Below are 19,888 nucleotides of genomic sequence, written 5' to 3'. Positions count from 1 at the left end.
GCTTGGGGTTTTGCCGAGATGTTACGGGGATTTTTTCTTAAGCCTTATCCTGTCTTCGCCTCGATCCTTCGATGTCATTCCACTAATTTCATTTTCTCGATGATTTGCTGCTCACTCACAAAATATTTTTATGATTCATCGCCAGCAGCCTCGATTCCAATATAACAAATTGCTTTGCTTTTACGAGCTATAAAATACATATCTGTTCGCGAAACTTCAATTGCATTTCCACCGGTCGGTCGGTCGGTCGCTCGGACAAATTGCTTTGACGAGGATTCATTATTCCATTTGCCAAAGACTTAACGAGCTCATTCAAAGACAATCCAACGCATAAAGAACAATATGCTCGGCGCCGTGCTATTCTTGGCTAGAAGCCCAGGAATGTGCCACTTGACACGCGACTCTGTTGGCCAAGAACAAAGGGCTGAAAGGCGAGTGCTTGTCTAGGGATTCTACTGTCTTAAAACTTTTCAGCTTGCATGACTTCCTTAACCGGGAAGTTTCCATGCAGGATGCCTTGCGACGGGGTTCTTAAATTTTTATTTCTATCAATTTAGAAATTTGCTGCGGCGTTGCGCCAAGTTCTTCATACTTTATCAATGAATGCCACTGTCTGAAAATATAGGAAGACCAACTTAGACCATTAAAACCAATCATAATTCATAAAAGAGTTAGAACAGTTAGTTATGCAGTTGCACGTTTAAAGCTTTTTATTTAATTGCAGAAAAACGATTTCAAAAAGAGTTATTCATGTGCTTTTCTTGTATACTTACTAAAATACAAATTTAATTTCCATCAGCGTAAAGCTTCTTTTTAAGGGGCTTGGCTTGCTTTAAAGTATGAATAGCAATTTGAAAAATTCAAGAGATGGCCCCTAAAAGTTGAGTGAAATGAAATTGTTATGCAAATTACACGAACCACTGTAATTTTATTTTTATCTCTAATGTTGGCAGACTTTTGTTTGGTTTTTTTTTTTTTGGTGTTTCGCAGACGGAAAAGATTTGAGGAACCCAGAGACATCCACTCGGCTCGCTTGGTTTATTGTTATGACCCAGGGCCTCCACTTATTTTGCTCTTTCAGAAAGCCTTTTCGTCCTGTCTCCTTGTTTATCCTGGCGTGTCCTGTGTGCTGACTTGTTTTTCTTGCGACTTAGACTAGCACATCGCCGCACGTGGTCACATTGTCGGGCTCATTAAGAGACAATTGCTGCAACATGTCGCAGACAGAGGCCAAGGATGTTGATGCTTATACAACATTCAACATATTTTTAAAGCTGCCCCACAAGGCAAATTAACTTGAAATGATTCGCCTCCAGATGCGGTCACAAGTTTCTGTTTATCATTTTCCCGGGAAAAACAGCAGGTGTAATTTATGGAATTACATTTTCTCGCTCTCATCTCGTGGACAAGCTGAACTAAGCTGAACTGAGCTGCGATTTCAATTTATTCGGCTGATCGTAAAAACTTTCTGGCCGCAGTGGCAAGAAAAGTGGCATACTATCCGGCTGGAGCTTGGATTTCGTTGGCTGTCGCAGCTTGTTAAATTTATGTGACGCCTAATGTTTCATTTGGTTCACTGCAAATGCCTGTGGGGCAACTTTTTAACATTTGATGCCGGCTGACAGCTCGTCGGGGGTCATAACTTTTACTTTTGCCCCTCCGGTTTCGCCACTCTCATCTCGGTCTCAGCATCCAGACATTCTGTGCCGGATGAAACTCTGACCAACTGTCAGAGATGTTCCATTGTCATTTGGCCAGGCCAAGTCCATCAATAATGCGCGGCAACAAATCACCAAAGTTTCTGCGGAAAAACAACTAACAAAATTTGGTCTAGGGACTGCATGGGCGTGTTTTGGAAATTTATTTGCCATTTAAATTTCAATTACTCGTGGGAAACATTTGATTTTGCTACATTTTTCACTGCGCATTCGAGCGGGGCTGAATTATTGAAGCGCCTGATTGGAGTGGAGCGTGAAATCCAATCAGTAAAAGTTAAAATCGAAGCACAACACGTGCATAGCATATGAGAAAAATCCGCAATTCCCAACTCGGGTCTAAAAGTTATGCATATAGGTTTGTGCTGCTATGCAAACACACACACACTTTGAATGCTGCACCTAAAATTATGCAATGTTATTTTATATTTTCAAGCACAAGCTTAAAGTGCGAGGGCTGCTCTGGAATTACTGGAGAAAATCCAACTACACTGCTCTACTTTTACAGAGTTAAAGTTTTAAAAGTTATCTTTGAATAACTAATATGTATATTATTAGTATGATTTTTAAGTTTCGCTGTGTAGGTGTGAGGTGTAATGCTAACAATGTTTCAACTTTGAAGTCCGCCCAAACACCTGACTTGTTTAGTTGATAAAACGACCCGGTAAACGGTTTCGGTTTCGATTTCCTGTGCCCATTTGTGTCCTCCCCGGAGTGTTTGAGTGTGTTGGTGCGTGTGTGATTACTCATACGCAATGTTGCCGGCATAGGGAAGGAGCACAAGAAAGTTGTAAAGGAAAAGCGCCAGACGAAGACCATGTTGTGGGTTAAAGCCACACCAGCTCACACACATTCATGTGGTCCTCAGAATAACTGTATTTACGCATCTCATATTCCATAGTCCCATTTCCTTTTCCGTTTTTCTGTTTTTTTTTTTTTGTTTTTTTGTTTTGAGTGCCAGTTCGTTGTCGTTTTCGTCCTTCGTTATGGGGAGCACGTGATTTCACTTGGGAGCATTTTAACTTAATTAGGTTCGGCTGAAACATGCAAGGAATGCCAGTTCTAAAATGTAAAGGACGTGGAGCTGCTGAATATATAAAGGAATTTTCTATGGAAATCAGGGTGAACTTTAAATTTAAAGCCGGCATATTATTTTATATTGCACTAATAATGATTCTTTAGTATGGAATAATTTTAATTATTCTTTTTATAGTATTTTTTGTTTTATAGGCATAGCGTGTGAACTTAATTACGCATACGGACTGTATTCCCAAATAAATTCGCATAAAACGAAGGCTCACCCTAATGCACATTTTCTTAGGCCCACTCGCAAGGACTTAGTAATAATATCTCTATACTTTTAGAACGGAGTAGGCTTACAATTTACCTAGATTCTTTCACAACTTGCTGGTTGCAAGAGGAAAGACCCATTTAAGCCGCAACCAATAATGCGAAATGGAGTCATTAATGTTAATTTGCAAACATTTTCTGCTCTTTTCCCCACAGCACTTACGGCCATGTCATGAGCTCCAGCAGCACAGAAGCTTCGCTTCCACGACGGAGGATGGCGAAACGGACAAGCATAAAAAACCGACGACGGGAGGTGAGTGGGAATTTGGATTGGAAGTGGATGAAGATATTTACCTTGCAGATATTTTGTAAATATTTTCGTTCAGTGTGGAATAACTGATTGGATTTGACAACTTTGTGGGAGGGTGCTAATCTAAGCTTATCAATCATCCCAATCGCAGGTCGCAGTTCAAGTCAGCATGGGTATGAGCAAGCAGAAATTGAGGGGAAAGTAAAAGAAAAGAAATCGAAATCCAATCAATGTCTTGTTAAGTACCGAATAGGAGATCGGAGAACAGAAAAAGGTACCAATCCTTGCAGAGCGCAGGAATTTAAGGATTCTGTTTCTGGCGCTCCGTCTTCTAATCTAATATCAAGAATTCAACAATTTATAGAATGTATGAAGCAAGAAATAGTCACAAAGGAAATGAAGTCCGAGTTTTGTAAGTTCATCATGAAAGGAATTTTCTTAATTTAAATATATATTTCCTAAGGTAAAGTTCGTTTACCCAAGAAGAGAATCAAGAATAGGAAAAGAAAGAAGAAATTGATACTGAATAGGAAGAAAACTAAAAAGAAAACCTGTAATGGTAAGACATTAATCTATTTAAATTCAAAGATTTCTAAGTTGACATAACATTAGTCGATTGCCTAAAAACTCAATTGATTATGTGATAAAATGCCGCTTCCCTTTCTAATCACTTTAATCCCCCTCTTTACGTATTTGCATTGAATTGCACATGCCCATAAATTATCGATCAATTAAAGATAAGTTTGACAAATTAGTGGTCGTTGTGGTTTCCCATTAACCGGCACTTTGAAATGTGATAGATAATATTCGTAATGAAATGGTGCGAGTTGCCCGTTGGCTTCTGAAAATGAAATGCATAATAAATAAGTAGTCGACAGCTGTCACAAACTCGATAAATAAATTGCATATTTATTTAAGCATAAACTTACAATATACAGTTGGACAGAAGTTTGTTTTGCAAATTAAGATTAAATATTTATATATATATGATACTTTGGATAGTTTATGGTATAATCTTTTGGCTTTACCTGTAAAGCTAACCGATATGGTTACCGATATGGCTACCGATATGGTTAACTACGAGATGTTTTTAAATGTAAGCTTTAACCCGAAACCCCAAGAAGTCGTCGTTGCCGTTTTGTGTCTCGATTGAGCATTAGTTTGTTGATTACATTTTGTCATCCAGGCTGTCGTAGAGCTCTGCATCTGTGGGTATTTTTTCAGGGTGATTTTCGGAGTTTCCCTCCACTTGGGGTGGTGGTTCCTTGCTGGGATCGTAGACCTCGAACTCCTCGAACTCAATCTCATCGTACTTGCGCCGCTCGTAGATGCTCTTATCATTGGCCACATAATGCCGCACTACGGTCTTGTCCACCACGGAGTTACTGCTGCTGGCACTGCTCAATCGACGCTCCGGAATTGGAGCAGTGTGTGTTGCTATCGAGGCCTGACTGTGAATATCGACGGGCACAATGATTTGCGATGGTGCGGCCTTCGTCAGCTTGATGGCGGCCTTTGTCACGGCTGCTTTTTCCACATTTTCCTCAACTTCGCGCAGTTGTTTTCCAATTTTCTGGCGCGGTGCTTCGATGGGCTTGCCCTTGGGAGTATTTGCCGTTGTCTTCACCAGCGTGTAGGCCAAGTCAACGTTTTTATTGCGGCAAACTTTGTTGGCAGCAGCAGCAGCAGAAGCAGCAGTCGCAGCGGCAGTTTGCAGGATATTCTTGTTCTCAGTCGAATCGAGGCGTATGTTCATGGCTTGACTTTCGTATGTGGGCACAGTCACAGTCTCCACAGCGCCATAACCATTCTCCTCCGGCCGGCCATTAAAGTTTTCAGCCTTCTCCTGGGGCTCCTGGGACTCCTGGCATCCGGGCATCGTGTCTCCCAGCACATTGATGTGATTATTTACTGTCACTTGGCGTCGTGGCACATCCTCCTCCGGCTCCTTTTTCGTCGGCGTTATCGGACTCTGACTGTTGATGGTCAGTTGGACATCATTGCTAGCCGTTGTCTGATTCGCCTCGAAGTGATGTACCATCTTTCGAACCACCTCACTGTCGGCGGTGACCTCATCTTCTCCAGTTCCGGCCAACTCCAGGCGGCTGCTGCAGCTGTTCGACTTCACCAGCTTAAATTTGATGCCTGCACAGTGAAAGAAAGGCGATAGTCATTTCTGTTTTATGCTGTCATTGTCAGGCTTTATGATGAGCTTATGTTGTGGGATGAAGTTATAAAAATCACCATTCTGTGATAAAACGTATTTCTTACTATTTAATGTCTTGTAAGTTACTTGGGAAACACAAACTATTTTAATGAACAGATAAGTTAACTTTTAAAACCGAGAACCAATCGTTGTAAGCAAATAAGCCTTAAAAAAACTGTTCACAACGAGGGTGCACCGTATGCAACCCAATTATGAGTATGGACCTGGCCAGGATGATTCTCATTACCCACCTTGATAGGAGTCCTGCTGCTGTTCGGCGGCCGCTTGTTTGGTTTGCAATCGATGTTCGCATCTCTCGCTCGGCAGGCACACATTGCAGGCTTCGATTTGACGGACTCGGGAGCGGGTGGCACTCCCCGTCATCGGCTGAGTGGTTTTTGTGGACGGAGCTGTGCTGCTGGTTGCGGTCTTGTCCAGCACCCTTCCTCCGTAGTAGGTGACAGTGGAGCCGCACTCCCTTATCTTGGCCAGCACGTCCTGAAGGCAAAAGGGAAAGATTAGACGACTGGCTGCCATCAAAGGCTAATGGTCCATAAAGCCACACGCAAAGGACCGCACCCCAATAGGGTACACAAATATAAAAAATCTACGCTTACGCAACCAGTAGCTCTAGCTAAACACGAAATTTATCCATTTAAATCGAATTAATTAAGTTGGTAACTTCCAAGGAACTATATTTAAATGATTAACGGTTGAAAACTATTTTAAAATGTAAGATAGTAAATAAGTAGCATGAATCTCCAAAGGAATCCACTTAATAAATGACTTAACTAAATTACCGTGTCAGACCGATTTAAAATTATCTTTTTATCATTTAAGTGATGCGATTATCATGAATAAGTATGTCTTGATAAGATTAAAATAACAAGTGGTCAATCAATTTGGAACGTTAACTCGATTTTTTCGGTGTACTCACATTGCTGACGTAATAGTTCTCGCACATGTCCTGCTCGACATCGTCCTCGTACTGGTCATCCTGCTCGTCGTCCTCTTCGTCCAGATGTTCTCCATTTTCCTGCTCAGAATTTTCCAAATTATTTTCATAAATTTGCCGATAAAGGGATTCATTTGCTCCTGCTCCTCCGGCACCCATGCACCAGGTGCGTCGGCTGGCGAATTTAGCTCGAGCTTTGGCATTGGCAGCATTGCTATTGTGTCTCCGAACAACGTCCTGCACATGAACATCCTTGCAGGCCATCACTGGGGATTCCTGATGATGATACTCCCCGCAGGGGGAACTTAAATCACCACTGGAAATTCCGCTGGATAGGCTCGCATTGTCCCAGTGCTTCGCCTTGTGCTCCTCCAGCATCTCCATGCCTTTGGGTTGTTCCTCTGCGCCTCCATAACTCGTATCAATTGTCAGGTAGCGGTAACCCCTAGCTCTCCTAGACTTGGGACTTAATTGGCAGGCTGAGCCTCCAAACTTCTGCTGCGACTGCACTAATAATCCCTGACCAGGAGTGGGCAGGACATTCTGCTCGAAGAAGCGACGAACATTGCGAACTGTATCGGGATCTGGAAGCTCATCCTCGTAGAGCTCTCTGTTCACCCGTACGGGTTGGTAGAAGAAATGCCGTTTGGCAGCGGCTCCTCCTGTTTGTCTTTGCCGCATTTTTCGTGGCTGGGACGCGGAGGCATTTACAACCCTCGGAGGTTTCGGTGGGGGAACAGTCGAAGGCGTAGTCGTAGAACCACTGTTAATCCCCACCTGCAGCGGTCGTTCGATCTTGGTCCGAACAGGCTCAACTATGACCACATTATTGTTGCTCAGCAGCTCCTGGAAACTGTATTCCTGCAGGTACTGAATTAGACCATCAAACTGGGCCTCCTTTTTATTACGGGTGGAGAGGAAATTGTTGCGAATCAGCTGCTGCGACTTCAGTACCTTGTACCTTATGTGATCGAACTGATCCTGATCCTCATCGGGATCCTCCTCTAGTTCCGGAGCCGCCTTTACAATGGTGGCCTTTTGGGCACCCTCACCTAGCTCCACAATTTCAATCGAGGGATGTGGCATCATGCTGCAGAAGTCATTGCCAACTGCGGGTTTATCCGTGGCCTGTGTAGTGGTCTCGCCACCCAACTGGAAGTGAATGCCTGGCTGGGTTTCCTTTGCCGGCTGCTCTGTTTTTAGTGTTTCCGGTTCATTGCCCGCCAGCTTGTTCCAATAGCATCGGACTGCATCCACTTTTTGCAGGTATTCATTAGCCACCTCACCACCCGGCGAGCTAATTGTGCTGGCCATGCTCCTGGCACTGCTCCTCCTTCGCAGGGTGCCACCTGCTCCTCCGCCTGCGGCTACTCCTCCACGTCCATCCACCACATGCAGTATTTGGGGTCGTGACATTTTGCCCCTGGAGAAGCTCGAATCGCTGCTGGAGGAGGGCAAAACCCTGACAGGTCGGGCCTTGTAAATGGGAGCACCAGTGCTGAGGATGCGATGTTCCAGCGGTTTGCCACTCGAGGAACTCACGGAGCGTCGCAGAGGGCGCTGAATGAGATTACAACTTGAGCTTGAGTTTGAATTTGAATTTGTTTTCGTGCTGGGTTTGGGGTTAATCCGTTGAATGGGTTCCTTGTTCTCCTGAATTGCCTCCTTCTGGATGATGTTGTTTTGAGCGTCGGTGATGATTATTTGAAAGGATGGCTTTATTTGCTCCTGTCGCTCGCGGATTTCCTGCGCACGACGCTCGATTAGCCTGCTGAAATTGGCCACCTCAATGACGGGCGCCTCCTTGGGTTGTTCCGGTTGTGAAATGGATACGGACAGATTGTCCTCCTCTTCTACATCCGCTGCTGAATCCTCTTGTTGCGATTCCTCGGTCAAAGGTGGCGGCGGTGGTGGCAGTGGTTCCTCTTCCTCCTCCTCCTCGTCGTCGTCGTTCTCAGCCTCTTCCTTTCTGGAAATTCGCTCTACTTCTTTGATTATAGCTTGAGACTTTGTCGTACCTTTCACTTCAATTTGCCGCTCCTGTGCGGAAAATTCCTTGTTTATCTTTGGCTTTTCTTTTTCCCTTTCCTTATCCTTTTCCTTTTCCTGAAGGGCCGCTGACGCCTCTTTCTCGCGTTCTCTTTCCCTTTCCTGGTATTCCCTTTGCCTGGCTTTCTGATGGGCGCGTCCGAAACGTCTAATGGAATCGTACGTCTCCGCCCGGGTCACCTGCTGCTCCTTTTTGGCTTCCTTGCGCTGCTGCTGCCTCTGCTGATTGTAGGATGATCGGAGCTCCTTGTCGATATTCTCGCAGACCTTCAGACTCACTCCTATATTGACATCCGGCAGGCTGTGATACTGATTCTCGGCGAGGTTGGACTTGTTGGCAGTGACCACGAAGGAGTCGGTTGCCTGGCGTTTCAATTCCGGCGGCTGCTGCTTGACTTCCTCCTGTTTGAGCTTACGCTTTTCCACTACGGCCAGGATCTTGGGTTTCGGCGTGTGTTCTACCTTCAAAACTTGCGTGAAGATCTGTGCCTCAACTTTGGCTGTGGTGGTCAGCAGCGGAGCAGGTTGATCCTCTGGATTTGTGGCCTTTTTGTGCTGCTTAGCTTGCGGTTCGTAGACCGTGTCTTCTATTGAAATGTGCAGTAAGCTGCGGGTTTCCAGCTCACCACTTTCGCCACAACTAGTGAAAGTTCTCTGCTCGAAGGACTCGCAACTTTCGCCAACTAAAGTGCAATCTGAACTATCCTCCGAGGAGAGGTACACAGAATCATATGCAATTAGTTTGTCCAACTGTTCGTTGTGATTTTGCCTCAAGGTGCTCTCACTGTCGCTGGTCTGTGGCTCCGTGGGCGTGGTCAGACTATCCGGAACTTCCTCTCCAGTTTGCTCCTCCTCCTCCTCGCCCTCACTGCTCTCGAAACGTGTCCTTGTAGTGGTCGTGAGACTTATGATCTCGTAGCTCTCCTCGCCGTTGTTGCCCTGCTGGTAGATCTCCTCGATGTGGGTTAAGTCGTATTCCTGTTCCGAGAGCGATGGGCTATCCGTCTGATCATCTGAGTTACTGGTTGTAGTCTCTGGGAAAACGCTACTCTGGCTGTGTTCTGGACACGATTCACCCCCCGTGTCCAGGTGTCGTTGCAGGCAGTTGGAGTGGTGGTTATTCCTGTTCTGCTGCTGCCGCCTTGATTGATAAATCCTTGGTCTTTCCTTGAGCAAACTAGCTGCCACTTGTTCGAGGGCTTCGAATTCCAGCGAAGATGGTTGCTGTTGATCCAGATGGTTCTGATGCAATGAGTTTTTGAAGTAATCCGAGTTCAAGCTCTCCAAGTCGCTCTTGTCGTTGTGCCAAGGATGCAATTGCTCACTCAGATTCAAAGCCAAGGCGTCCAAGCGTTTCAGATTATCATAGTAGACATCAAAGTCACGCGATTCTCTGCTAAGCCGCCTGTGTTGCTGCTGTTGATGTTGCTGCTGCTGCTGTTGCTGCTGCTGTTGCTGCTGTTGCTGCTGATGCGAATCGCAAGTGCCCGAGTTGCTTCTCTGGCTGTGGGTGTCATCCGCCGTAGGCTGATCCGCTGGCTGCTCACCCACCAAGGTCGCCTGACTCGGTTTGCCGTTCAATCTGCGGGTGGGAGAATCGAAATGGGAGGATGAGCCCGTTAATGATGGCATTGTTTTGCATGTTGGCCTATCATAAGTAAATTACATATAATGACATGATGAATGCTCCCTGCACTCAGTGTTGGCCTCGTTCAAAGACCCTCAATTGCCATGAGTATCAGACATGTGATGTCTAAATCAATCAATCCGCACAAAGCAGATAAGTCAACAGAAACCTAACTGGGAATGTCAGGCAGTCAAAAGTGGGTTCTTGTTTGTCATTCAAATGGGCATCCAACTGCAGCAAAAAAAAGTAAAACTGCGACAGGTGATTGATAGAATTGTATAGGCAAACACGAAATTAAATGTGTCAAATCGGTGACAAAGGTATGGGCCCATAGTAAATGTTGCAATTTCAAAGTGAGTAGCGTTTAAATGGAGTGTCACGTTTGCTTTCTTTATAATAGTTACACTAGAACTATGGATATGTAAAAAACTCAATAATAGGTCAACAGTAAGATTTAAGAAATATAAAAAGTGTTGACTGGTTTGCTTTTATTTATTTTAATTATTTTTATGACTGGATTTGAGTTTAATTGTATGCATGGTTCGTAATTGCCGTGCTGTTAAGCACCACATTAATCCGTCGAATAACGATTCAATTTCATTCATAAATTACTGAACCTGCTACATTTATCTTTATTGATTTTAAACGAGCTCGCTTGTCAGACTCCGGGTCTAAAGACCTTTCAATGGAGATCTCTGAGCTAAAGCCGCCATTATCCCACATCAAGAATGAGCCGTCACTTTGGACCGGATCCGTTTCAGCTGCACATTGCACTCGAGCGAGTTTTGTTGATGGTTTACTCAGCCACTTGACGCGGCGATTTGCGGCAAATTAAATGAAAAACGGAAAAGCCCAGAGGACGGAGGACAGAGTGCGACGGAGCAGGAAGGATGCGATTCCGAGTGCCATGGCAGCGCGACGACTGCAGATGCCATTGCCAGGATGCGCAGGATAACGTGTGTGTGTTGATGTGCAGGACGAACGAGTGGGGCGTAGCTAAAAGCTTTTCCAATTCGCTGTCTGTCACATGCCCGCCGTCTCATACGACTCAGGCATGCAGCTGCTCAAACAATTGACAAACAACAAACTTTCGCAATTTTAATTAAACAACGTGGGGATAAACTACCCAATGTGAAATGGAAAAAAAAACCCAACTTCGCACTAAACTTTTACTGCTCATAAAACTGAAATGTTCTTATGTAACGTGCTTAAGCGTTCGATAGTTTGCACTTTGCAGTTGTCACCAATCAGGCTCAGGTTTAATGGACAACCGCAGGTTATGCGCAGCAACACTGACCTCTGGATAATGACCCTAACCAGCCAGCCGACCAGTCAGCCGGGTTCAAATATAAAAAAACGCACACAAACCGCAGAAACCAGCAGCAAACACAAACGCAAAATGAAACGGCGACAACAAACCGACCGCAACAATTTGGCCGGCGGCTTTTTGTTGAATTGTTTAAACTGAAATTTGTGCCGAGACCTGTTGAGTTTGCGGCGAGCGTCGCTCAACGACTGGCGAATGGCGACTGGCACGGCCAAAATCAGCTGAAATCGCCCCGTGCCTACGCGGCGTATGCGTGATGGCCGTGCCTGAAGCACTTGAGCACTTGAGAGCAAGATAAAGCTTAGCTTAGTCTGTCCCACCTCTGCTGGCAGCAGAAAATGTAATATTTCTAATCTCATAGAAAGTCAGAAGTTAAAGATATGAGCGAGTAATATTTATGGTTAAAACTGGCCAGCAAAAATCTATGCAAAACATATTAAGTATGTTAAGGAACCTCTTATGATTGTTCTTCTTTCGCATGTAGTGCAGTGTGTGCATGACTCACTCACCGGGGCGATTCACGGAAAAATCCGCGATTGACGAGCCGGGCACGCGGTATTAGCTGCGATCGACGGCGACTGCTGTTGGCCGATCCAATTTGCAGGTCGCTAAATGTCTCCTCACGTATTACGGCCAAGCTGCGCGATCTCCTCAAGCTGCACGACTCGCTGCCCAAGATGTCCAGCAGGGCGTTGGCAGCGGCAGTGGTTGCGGTGGTGCTGCTGGTGGTGGTGGTTGTGGTGGTGGCACCACCATTTGCCTTGCTGGCTACTGTGGTGGTGCTGCTCGTGGTGGCCTCCTTTGATCCTGCTGCCGTTGCTGTTGCAGCCGAGGACTCAAAGCTGTCGTTTATTGGCAGAACTGAGGAGGTGAAAAGTAAGGGGAACAATTCATTATTAAGTTTACATTTTTTATCACGTTCTCCATGACGCGTGCTCAAACTCAACAACCTATAAATGACGTACATTTACTAGAATGTAGGTCAACTTCACTTATGTCAGATTTAGTTGATAGTTTAACAAATTGTATACTAATATGAATGCGAGCCATTGCATGCAAGCCCCAAGTATTGATAATAGCATTTGTCAATAAATTTAGCGATTGTAGTAAATCATCATAGATCCACATCGAGATGATGTTATCACGTGACATTTATGTGGTAATTAGCCAGACAAGTGCAATATTTATGCGACACTTAAACCGATATCTTATTCATTCTCAATTAACGACATGGCCGAGTGGATGCCAACCACCCGAAGGCCGCCACTCACCCGCGTAGCTATCGACTTGGTCGAGCGGAGCTTCCGCATCGAAGCGCCAATAGAACTCGGCGATGTCCAAGGCGTTCTCCTCCCGCTCCAGTTGCGTGTAGTCCAGCGATCGGGCGTTCCTCAGCTGCCCGTTTCCGCTTCCGGCCCCGCCCACCCGGCACTGCGTCCAGTGGGGCTGGGCGTGTGGATGGTGGGAGTGCGAGTTGGAGTGCTGCAAATGGTGGTGACTCTGCTGCTGCTGGTGGTGCTGATTCACCTGGTTGTTGCTGTGGTGGTGGTGCAGCGGCTGCGAGTGGCGACCTAAGCCAGTTCCAGCTGCATCGTGACAGCTGGTGGCCAAGTCGAGATGGGAAACGGTTTTGTGCGTGTGTCTCCAGCCAGCGGCTCTCAACTGCGGACACCTCGGATCGTGGGTGGTTTGCTGGTGCTGATGCTGGTGCTGGTTGTTGTGGTAATGTCCACCAGTGGTGTCCTCTAGACGCACCCGATCCACGTAATTGTGCTGGTAGCTATAGCTGTCCTTGCCACTGGAAAGGATAAAAATGTACAATTATTAATGGCCAGGGTCAAAAGTCCCAAAAGCATGTATGGTTTTATTTATGAATTCGCAAACAGGCATTAATCATTTTTATGGCACGTGCGATATATTTCCATATTCATATTTTTTGCCAAGCTTTGTAGTAATTCCTAGGCCATAAATTACAATGGTATTAGTTCTTAAACCATTAACACGAGTTTATGCAGTGATAAGAGCAATTCAACCAGTTTATCAGTATATAGATCAAAATACACTGCTTTAGGAAACAGACACTTAAAAAGTAGGAAGTTATATTTTAGTTTGCTCTATCGCCCATTTGTCTTTCTGTGTTTTGGGCTTAAAAATCCAATTTCATGCGGTTGCATTACATTGCCGTAACACATGAGAAATTGACTGTATTTTATGAGCCATTGCCACCTGTCCGCCAGTTAAATTAAGCGCCAAAGGTGATTCTGCAGTCGTAAATATTAGTTTTCTTTTCCGCTGGCATTGCAATCCTTCAGTCGAGCGAAACGCGAAGAGCAGACGACCCACAGACTGCACTATAAAAGTCAAACAGTTTTACGAGGGCAGCGAGAACAGAAAACTTTGCTCCTCGCAGCGTTTAAGCCAAAGGACTTTGAGTATTTGCTTACCGCCTTTCGCCACCACCATTACCATTGATGTATAGTATGACGGTGGGTGGTTGGGTGGCTGCAACCTTGACTGATTGGGGGAAAATTGCTTAGCCAGCAGCTTTTCTACCTGAGCTGCCAAATGAAGCGTGAGAACCGCGCCATCTGTGACTTTGGCGTTGCGCCGTTGTGAAAAGCGCCGGAAAAGTCAGAAAAGCTATTTGCCATTTGTAAAATGGAAAGCGTCTGCCACGGATTGGCAGATTGATTGCGGAATAGCTGCTGTACTTCGGTCGCTACTGGGAATTCTGCGTGGTACTTTTGAGTTATAGCTGCAGCATCGCATGCAGATATATATTTTACTGGACCTGGTTTGGAAACATTTAAATATTTTTTATGGGTTGTCCTAACAATTCTACGCTCGTTTTATATTACTCAAGATTTGGACATCTATCAACAAGGAGATGGTATGTTTTTGAAACAACGCTACTCTCACTAAAAAAAAAAGTATATATAAAAGTATATTAATTATTAAGAAAGTTTGTGAAAGCGCGGGAGCACCTAAAAACAATTTTGATAAGCCGAAATAAAAATGTTAGTGTGGCATACCATAAAATTACTAGCTCTGCTAACCCTTTCGGTAGCCTAGTCTTGGCCAACTTTGCGACTAATCTCCGCCTAATTTGCATGCCACAAAATGCTTTCCAATGGCAAAAGTTCAGAGGTGACAGGAGGCATTTTCCATTTACCCGCTGCAATAGTTTCCGTGTTAATTGCAGCTGTCTCGCCAACCAACTGCTCATTGCTCCTGTGTCGTGAGTCCTTTGGAAAGGTGGCTGCGGATGTGGAGGAGCAGGAGCAGGATGAGCTGGCTGGAAGCTCGGCACATTTTACCGGATGGTTGCATTTCAGATGCGAGTCATTACAATTGCAAATGCTGCCAACTAATGTTTAACTGTGTGCGGGGATTCAGAATTCAGGATTGAGGCCGCGCCATCCTGTCGGCTCTCCTGCCGTTTGTCCTTGTTCTTGTTCCTTGTAGCGCCGCCTGGGTTTATGGACCGAGAGCAGCGGACATAAAAATAAAAATAAAGAGCCAGAAAGTGCTGAGCACTCGCACTCAACTGCCAACTGCTTAGCATTGGCCTGGCCTCATTTGTCCTGCTCTATTGCCAGTTCCATTACGTTTTTGGCGAACCTACATTTATGGGCTAAAAACTCACACACAACAGGATGGCTGAGGTTAAATGTGGATGGTTTTTAGCCATTTTGTAGCACATTTTGTTTGCATTTCACTAAAAACTTAATTAGACGAATGTCAACACTGGGTGGAGTGCGTGAAAATTGTTTAATTGCGTGTTCCCTAGCAATATGAATTCAACGATAATATCTCACATCTTTTACTTTCGTTTTGGAGGTGCCAAGAGTGGTTTTTCCGCTTTCGTTTCCTTCCGATTATTTTGCCTCGAAATCTCAAGATTTTAATTACCCCAGGCAATATGTTCGCTCGACGCTGAATATAAAGCAACTTGCTAATTGCTTTTAATGCCATTTTATGACTGACAGCGGGGTTTATAAACATTCTGCCATACTGCCACTCTGTTTCTCTGTTTTCGCACAAATGAAAATAACGAATTCAGTTTGGTTTTCCAGTCACGTGTTCGCTTTTTGTTTCGCTTTAAACTTGATTTTTATTGTGACACGCGTCGAATTAAATTTCTCACTTTTCTGCAACATCTGCCCAAGGGCAATCACATAAAAACGCAGCAGAAAAAAGTCAATGCGATTTGCGTGCGATTAGTGAGCGATTTTCAACGCGCTATTGGCCAAAAAAATAAATAACCAAACAAGCAAACAGCCTCTAACGATTTTAAATAAATAATGAGAAAAAAGCTAATTAAAACTTAACAAATTATTTAGTAAAGCTCAAAAAATAACACAGCACCATTGTGGCTGGCATTAAAGAAACAAAGAAGCTGGGGCCTTTAAATATATTTAAGAGCAGCTAATTAAATTATACCATTAAACAAAAAAAAAAAAGGTAAAATGCAGTGAAATAAACACGTTCGTGCCAAAATGGAAATGGCAAAATCGCGCATGACAGCGCCAAATTAATTAACACAGATATCTATTGGATGAAAAACAAGCAAAAGCTGCAAACCGGCAAACCGCCGAATACCGATTTACATGAAAAGCATCGCAACAAAAACAGCCACCGAAGCATAAACTCGCAAAAAATAAATACATAAAATCATCCGCAATCGGCATCATTCTCACACGGCGGCCATACACAATAGGTTTTCAATTGTGCAAAATAGAATTAATATGAAATAAAAGAACTGGAATAATCAGAGCGTATTGTTCAAGACCCCCCGATCTGAATCATCTCTCATCCATTGCGATTGTACCAAAAAATGAAAAATCCAAACGGCAAAACCTGTCGAAAATGTTGCAAGAAGATGGGCACCGGCCTCCAGCGACATTTCGAATGGCATTTTCCGAAAAATACGACATTTTTCGGTTCTCTGCCGCAACATCGTTACTAAAATCGTACCTAAAATCGCTGTAGGTCAGGAGAGTTGGAAATAAATGCTAAATCAATTTTCTGCCGCTGTAACTGCGGTTGCCCGCAAATTGCATTTCAGCCAACTGCTCTTTCAACGCGGCCCAGGCTCATAAATTAAGCGAAAACTTGGCTGCCAACTCTGTCAATGAGTGGACAAATAAGTTTGCCATTTGTCGCAGGACACTCAATCATCTAAAGTGGAAACTGGTTACGTACGGGTATAAGGAATCGATACTGCCGGAATTAATGGTTTGCAAACAACTTATTAATGCGGAATTTGGGGCTACCTTTCTTTACTCCATTTATTTACTACATTCATGTTCAATTTCTCGGAAAATTGAGAGTTTGGTGCGCAAAATAAGGTCACAATTTACTCTAACTATAAACAATTGTATATAAAATGCTTTTATAATATTATTAGGAGCATTATTACTTTTTATCAATCAGTTGTCTTTCTATTAGGTATTTATTCCAATGACTTCTATTGTTGAAGTTAAGTGAGAAATGGCCAACAATTTGCACATTCCTATTCCCATTCCAGTTCATCTTGAGATTTACTCCAATTAATGGTTAATTTACCCAAATACAAATGAGAAGCACTCTTACCCAAATGACAAATAAATTCCTTAAATCATTAATGCTTTTAGATTAATGGTTCCATGCATTGATTCCTGGAGGCTTTGTGCACAAGCAAATGATGAGGTTCTCTGCCATTTGTCACAAATATTGTCTCACACACACAAAACAGTGAGTTGATGTTGCTTGGGGTTTTCTGGGTCACATCTTGACTCCGCAGTGCAAATAAACATTCATCTTGTTCGCTTGTTGCCACATCCCATTTTAACCCAGTTGAATGCTTTCTATTGATGGCGCCCGCTTTTGCACAGTTTGTTGATTTTTGTGGTTAATGCAAAATTGAGTTTATTGTCCATGAAATGGGTAAAAAGCAATAAATACCGAGAAGGAGAAAAACGCGCGCGGTTTTTTTTGTGTTTCGATTTGTTGGCTTTCTCGGTTGTTGCCGCTTTTACGTCTCTCGAGCGACTGAAGTGGTGAAAAATGTTGAGCGCATGCGCGGCTGCTTTTCGTGGCAAGTGGCAAGTGGCGACTGCGCAGCAACTGCTCTGCCGCAGTCTAAAATAATACTTTTCATTTGTTTGTTATTATTTTGTTAACCTTTTTCAGTGGCACTCTGCCCCGCCTCCCGTCCTTTTTCTCTTTCATTGTTATTGTTCGCCTGCAGCAACAATGGGGCAATTTCGAGTCTCGAGTTTCAAACATTTAGCCACTGGCGTTTGGTTTTTATTACCATTGGAACGAGGTGGGCCTCGTACTGTTAATGAAATTTTCCAGCTTAATCGCAATGGCAAAGTGAAAAGTAATTTGGCGCCCAATTAAACCGAAAACCAGTAGCAAAATCCGGCTCTCATTATCGAGTCAAGATGTTGGTCCCTAAAACTGCAATTGCCGCACCATCAAATACAAATTGAAGTTTCGCACGAGGGATCTGCGGCATGGGGTTAAAGGTCGTGTAAACCCTTTCCTTCTGGAACCCTTTCTCCAGCTCCCACTGGAGATGATGCCTTTTGAATGACAAATGAGCTGGGTCTGCTTCTGATCTGTTGTTTAACTCGCTGGGATGAGCTGTTAAGTTCGTAATACAGTGGGTGAAATTGGAGAAAATTTAAGAACTCAACGAATAAAAAACAAAATCGGATCACCAATAAATGCTTTAAACAATATTTTCTACTCTAAAATATGAATATATTTTTATTATACTCCTTTTATTATTATACTCCACACATTACGCACTCCAATTTTTTCCAAAACATTCGCAAGTTTTATTGTTGAACGAGAGTTAGTTTCCCCAAACTTGCGGCAAAGTTTTCCAGCCACACAGCCACATCCAGTTCGACCCACTGTGTGTGGTACCATGTGGCAATGCTCGTGAATAATGCAAAACAAAAAGTTCCCAATGGCAAGGGGTCGACTGATGGGCTTTGGGCCCGGCCCCCTGGCTTTTGAGCCCCAGCAATGAACTCAAGTGAACTGTGGAGCCACTGAAGTACTGAACCCTCTTCCCCCAACTCCAACTCACTTGCTGTTGAACCTTTGACGCTGGCTGGCATTTCGTCGTGTTTCGTCATCGGGGAGAGCGGCGTCACCTAGTCAAAACTCGGAATTCGGAGCTCCAAACGGCGGACCGCTCGCCGCACAACAACAAAGCCGGCGGAAATGCGTCGCTCACTTGTAATCAAGTAACTCGAGCGGATGGCGGCGCGTTGATCGTCATAAAGCGGCAGCAGCGAAATATTGCACCACTCGGTGCACTGTGATAAACCCAATTAAAGATTGTCTCTAATTTAAATATTTTCTCTATTTGTTCATATCACATTAGAATGCACATGTTTAAAAGTACGCACATGGAAAACCAACTTTAAGGTGTGTGAAAGTGTGCAATAAAAATGTAGCACATATATAATTTCCCTATTTAATGGGATTCAATTAATGTTAGGCATTTATTTACAAGTGAATATATGATTTATGCTCAGTGGGTTGGCTATCGCTCCTGGCCATTGAGGCATTGAGAGAGTGAGGAAGTGAGGCACTAAGGTAGTGAAAGAGTGAGGCAGTGAAGCGCAGAGCAGCCGTCAAATTGATGCAAATGCCGCGGACGCGGTGCAAAAGAAACAAGAAACTGCTCCCAAATGGGCCGAATCGCTCTCCCACTCCCATTGCCACTGTTGCCGTCTCTTTCGCTGGTTTTGGCCAGCTCAAAATGAGATTTTAATGTTGTGACATGTGGCCGCGATGAACGCATGTGTCGCGAGCAGAGTTTCCCCTTTTTCATTTGACTTGATTTTCCAACGTGGTCGTCGCATTGGTTGCCATGCACGCATGGCTCGGGCTTTTGATTGGGGTTTCTGGTGGGAATGGGCTTCCTGTTTTGTCGCCTTTTGTTTTGACTGCCCCAATCTTTCGGCTTATGTACTATATATTCACACGTACATATATCCAGCTTTCTGACCAGCCAGCGTGACCAATGAAATAATTTGGGCTCTTTTTTTGGGAGCCCTTCCATTGCAGCAGCGCTCACAAAAGAACTTTTATTTATAAACACGATATACGATTTTTATTTTGCGGCAAGTGAGCGGCTTTTTGGCGTGTGTGTAATGAAATAAGTCAAGTGTGACTGGCGATGGTTTTTCGGAAATACTTTAAATGGCCTTTGAGCGGAACTGGTAAATAAAAGTTCTAAAAGTTGACCGGCAGCGCAGATGGAGTAATAGCAATTTTAATTGGCATGGTGTGAAATAATATAGTTTTCCTATGATTATATGCAGAGATCTCAAGCATTGTAATGCAACTTTATTATATGTAAACAAGAAATTTTTTATATCTGCGGAAGTATTAGTTTAA

At 44.0% G+C, this 19,888-nt stretch overlaps 2 protein-coding genes across 8 annotated transcripts in view; one reads left to right on the top strand and one right to left on the bottom strand.

The window, feature by feature from the left end:
- Positions 1–19,888, top strand: part of LOC122617845 (calcium uniporter protein, mitochondrial) — a 43,525-nt gene that overhangs the window by 8,894 nt on the left and 14,743 nt on the right. For 4 of the 7 annotated variants that reach the window (XM_043793865.1, XM_043793864.1, XM_043793863.1 and 1 more), the window contains exon 3: positions 3,222–3,318. In XM_043793865.1, the coding sequence (XP_043649800.1) occupies positions 3,222–3,318 (97 nt within the window). Of the gene's footprint in view, positions 1–3,221; positions 3,319–3,466; positions 3,728–3,778; positions 3,875–19,888 lie in introns of all 7 variants that reach the window. The other 3 variants (XM_043793861.1, XM_043793859.1, XM_043793860.1) reach the window with 1 other exon arrangement.
- On the bottom strand, positions 4,246–18,597 carry LOC122616345 (protein javelin). The gene is made up of 7 exons (XM_043791773.1): positions 18,567–18,597; positions 15,392–15,434; positions 12,751–13,277; positions 11,989–12,340; positions 6,459–10,107; positions 5,773–6,019; positions 4,246–5,460 (listed from the first exon to the last, which is right to left on the bottom strand). The coding sequence occupies exons 1-7, from the start codon at positions 18,595–18,597 to the stop codon at positions 4,484–4,486; spliced, it is 5,826 nt and encodes a 1,941-aa protein (XP_043647708.1). The 3' UTR covers positions 4,246–4,483.

Source organism: Drosophila teissieri, chromosome 3L, assembly GCF_016746235.2.
Source record: "Drosophila teissieri strain GT53w chromosome 3L, Prin_Dtei_1.1, whole genome shotgun sequence".
Classification (NCBI taxonomy): domain Eukaryota; kingdom Metazoa; phylum Arthropoda; class Insecta; order Diptera; family Drosophilidae; genus Drosophila; species Drosophila teissieri.
Note: the sequence above shows the minus strand (reverse complement) of the source record. Positions and strands in the feature narration are given on the sequence as shown.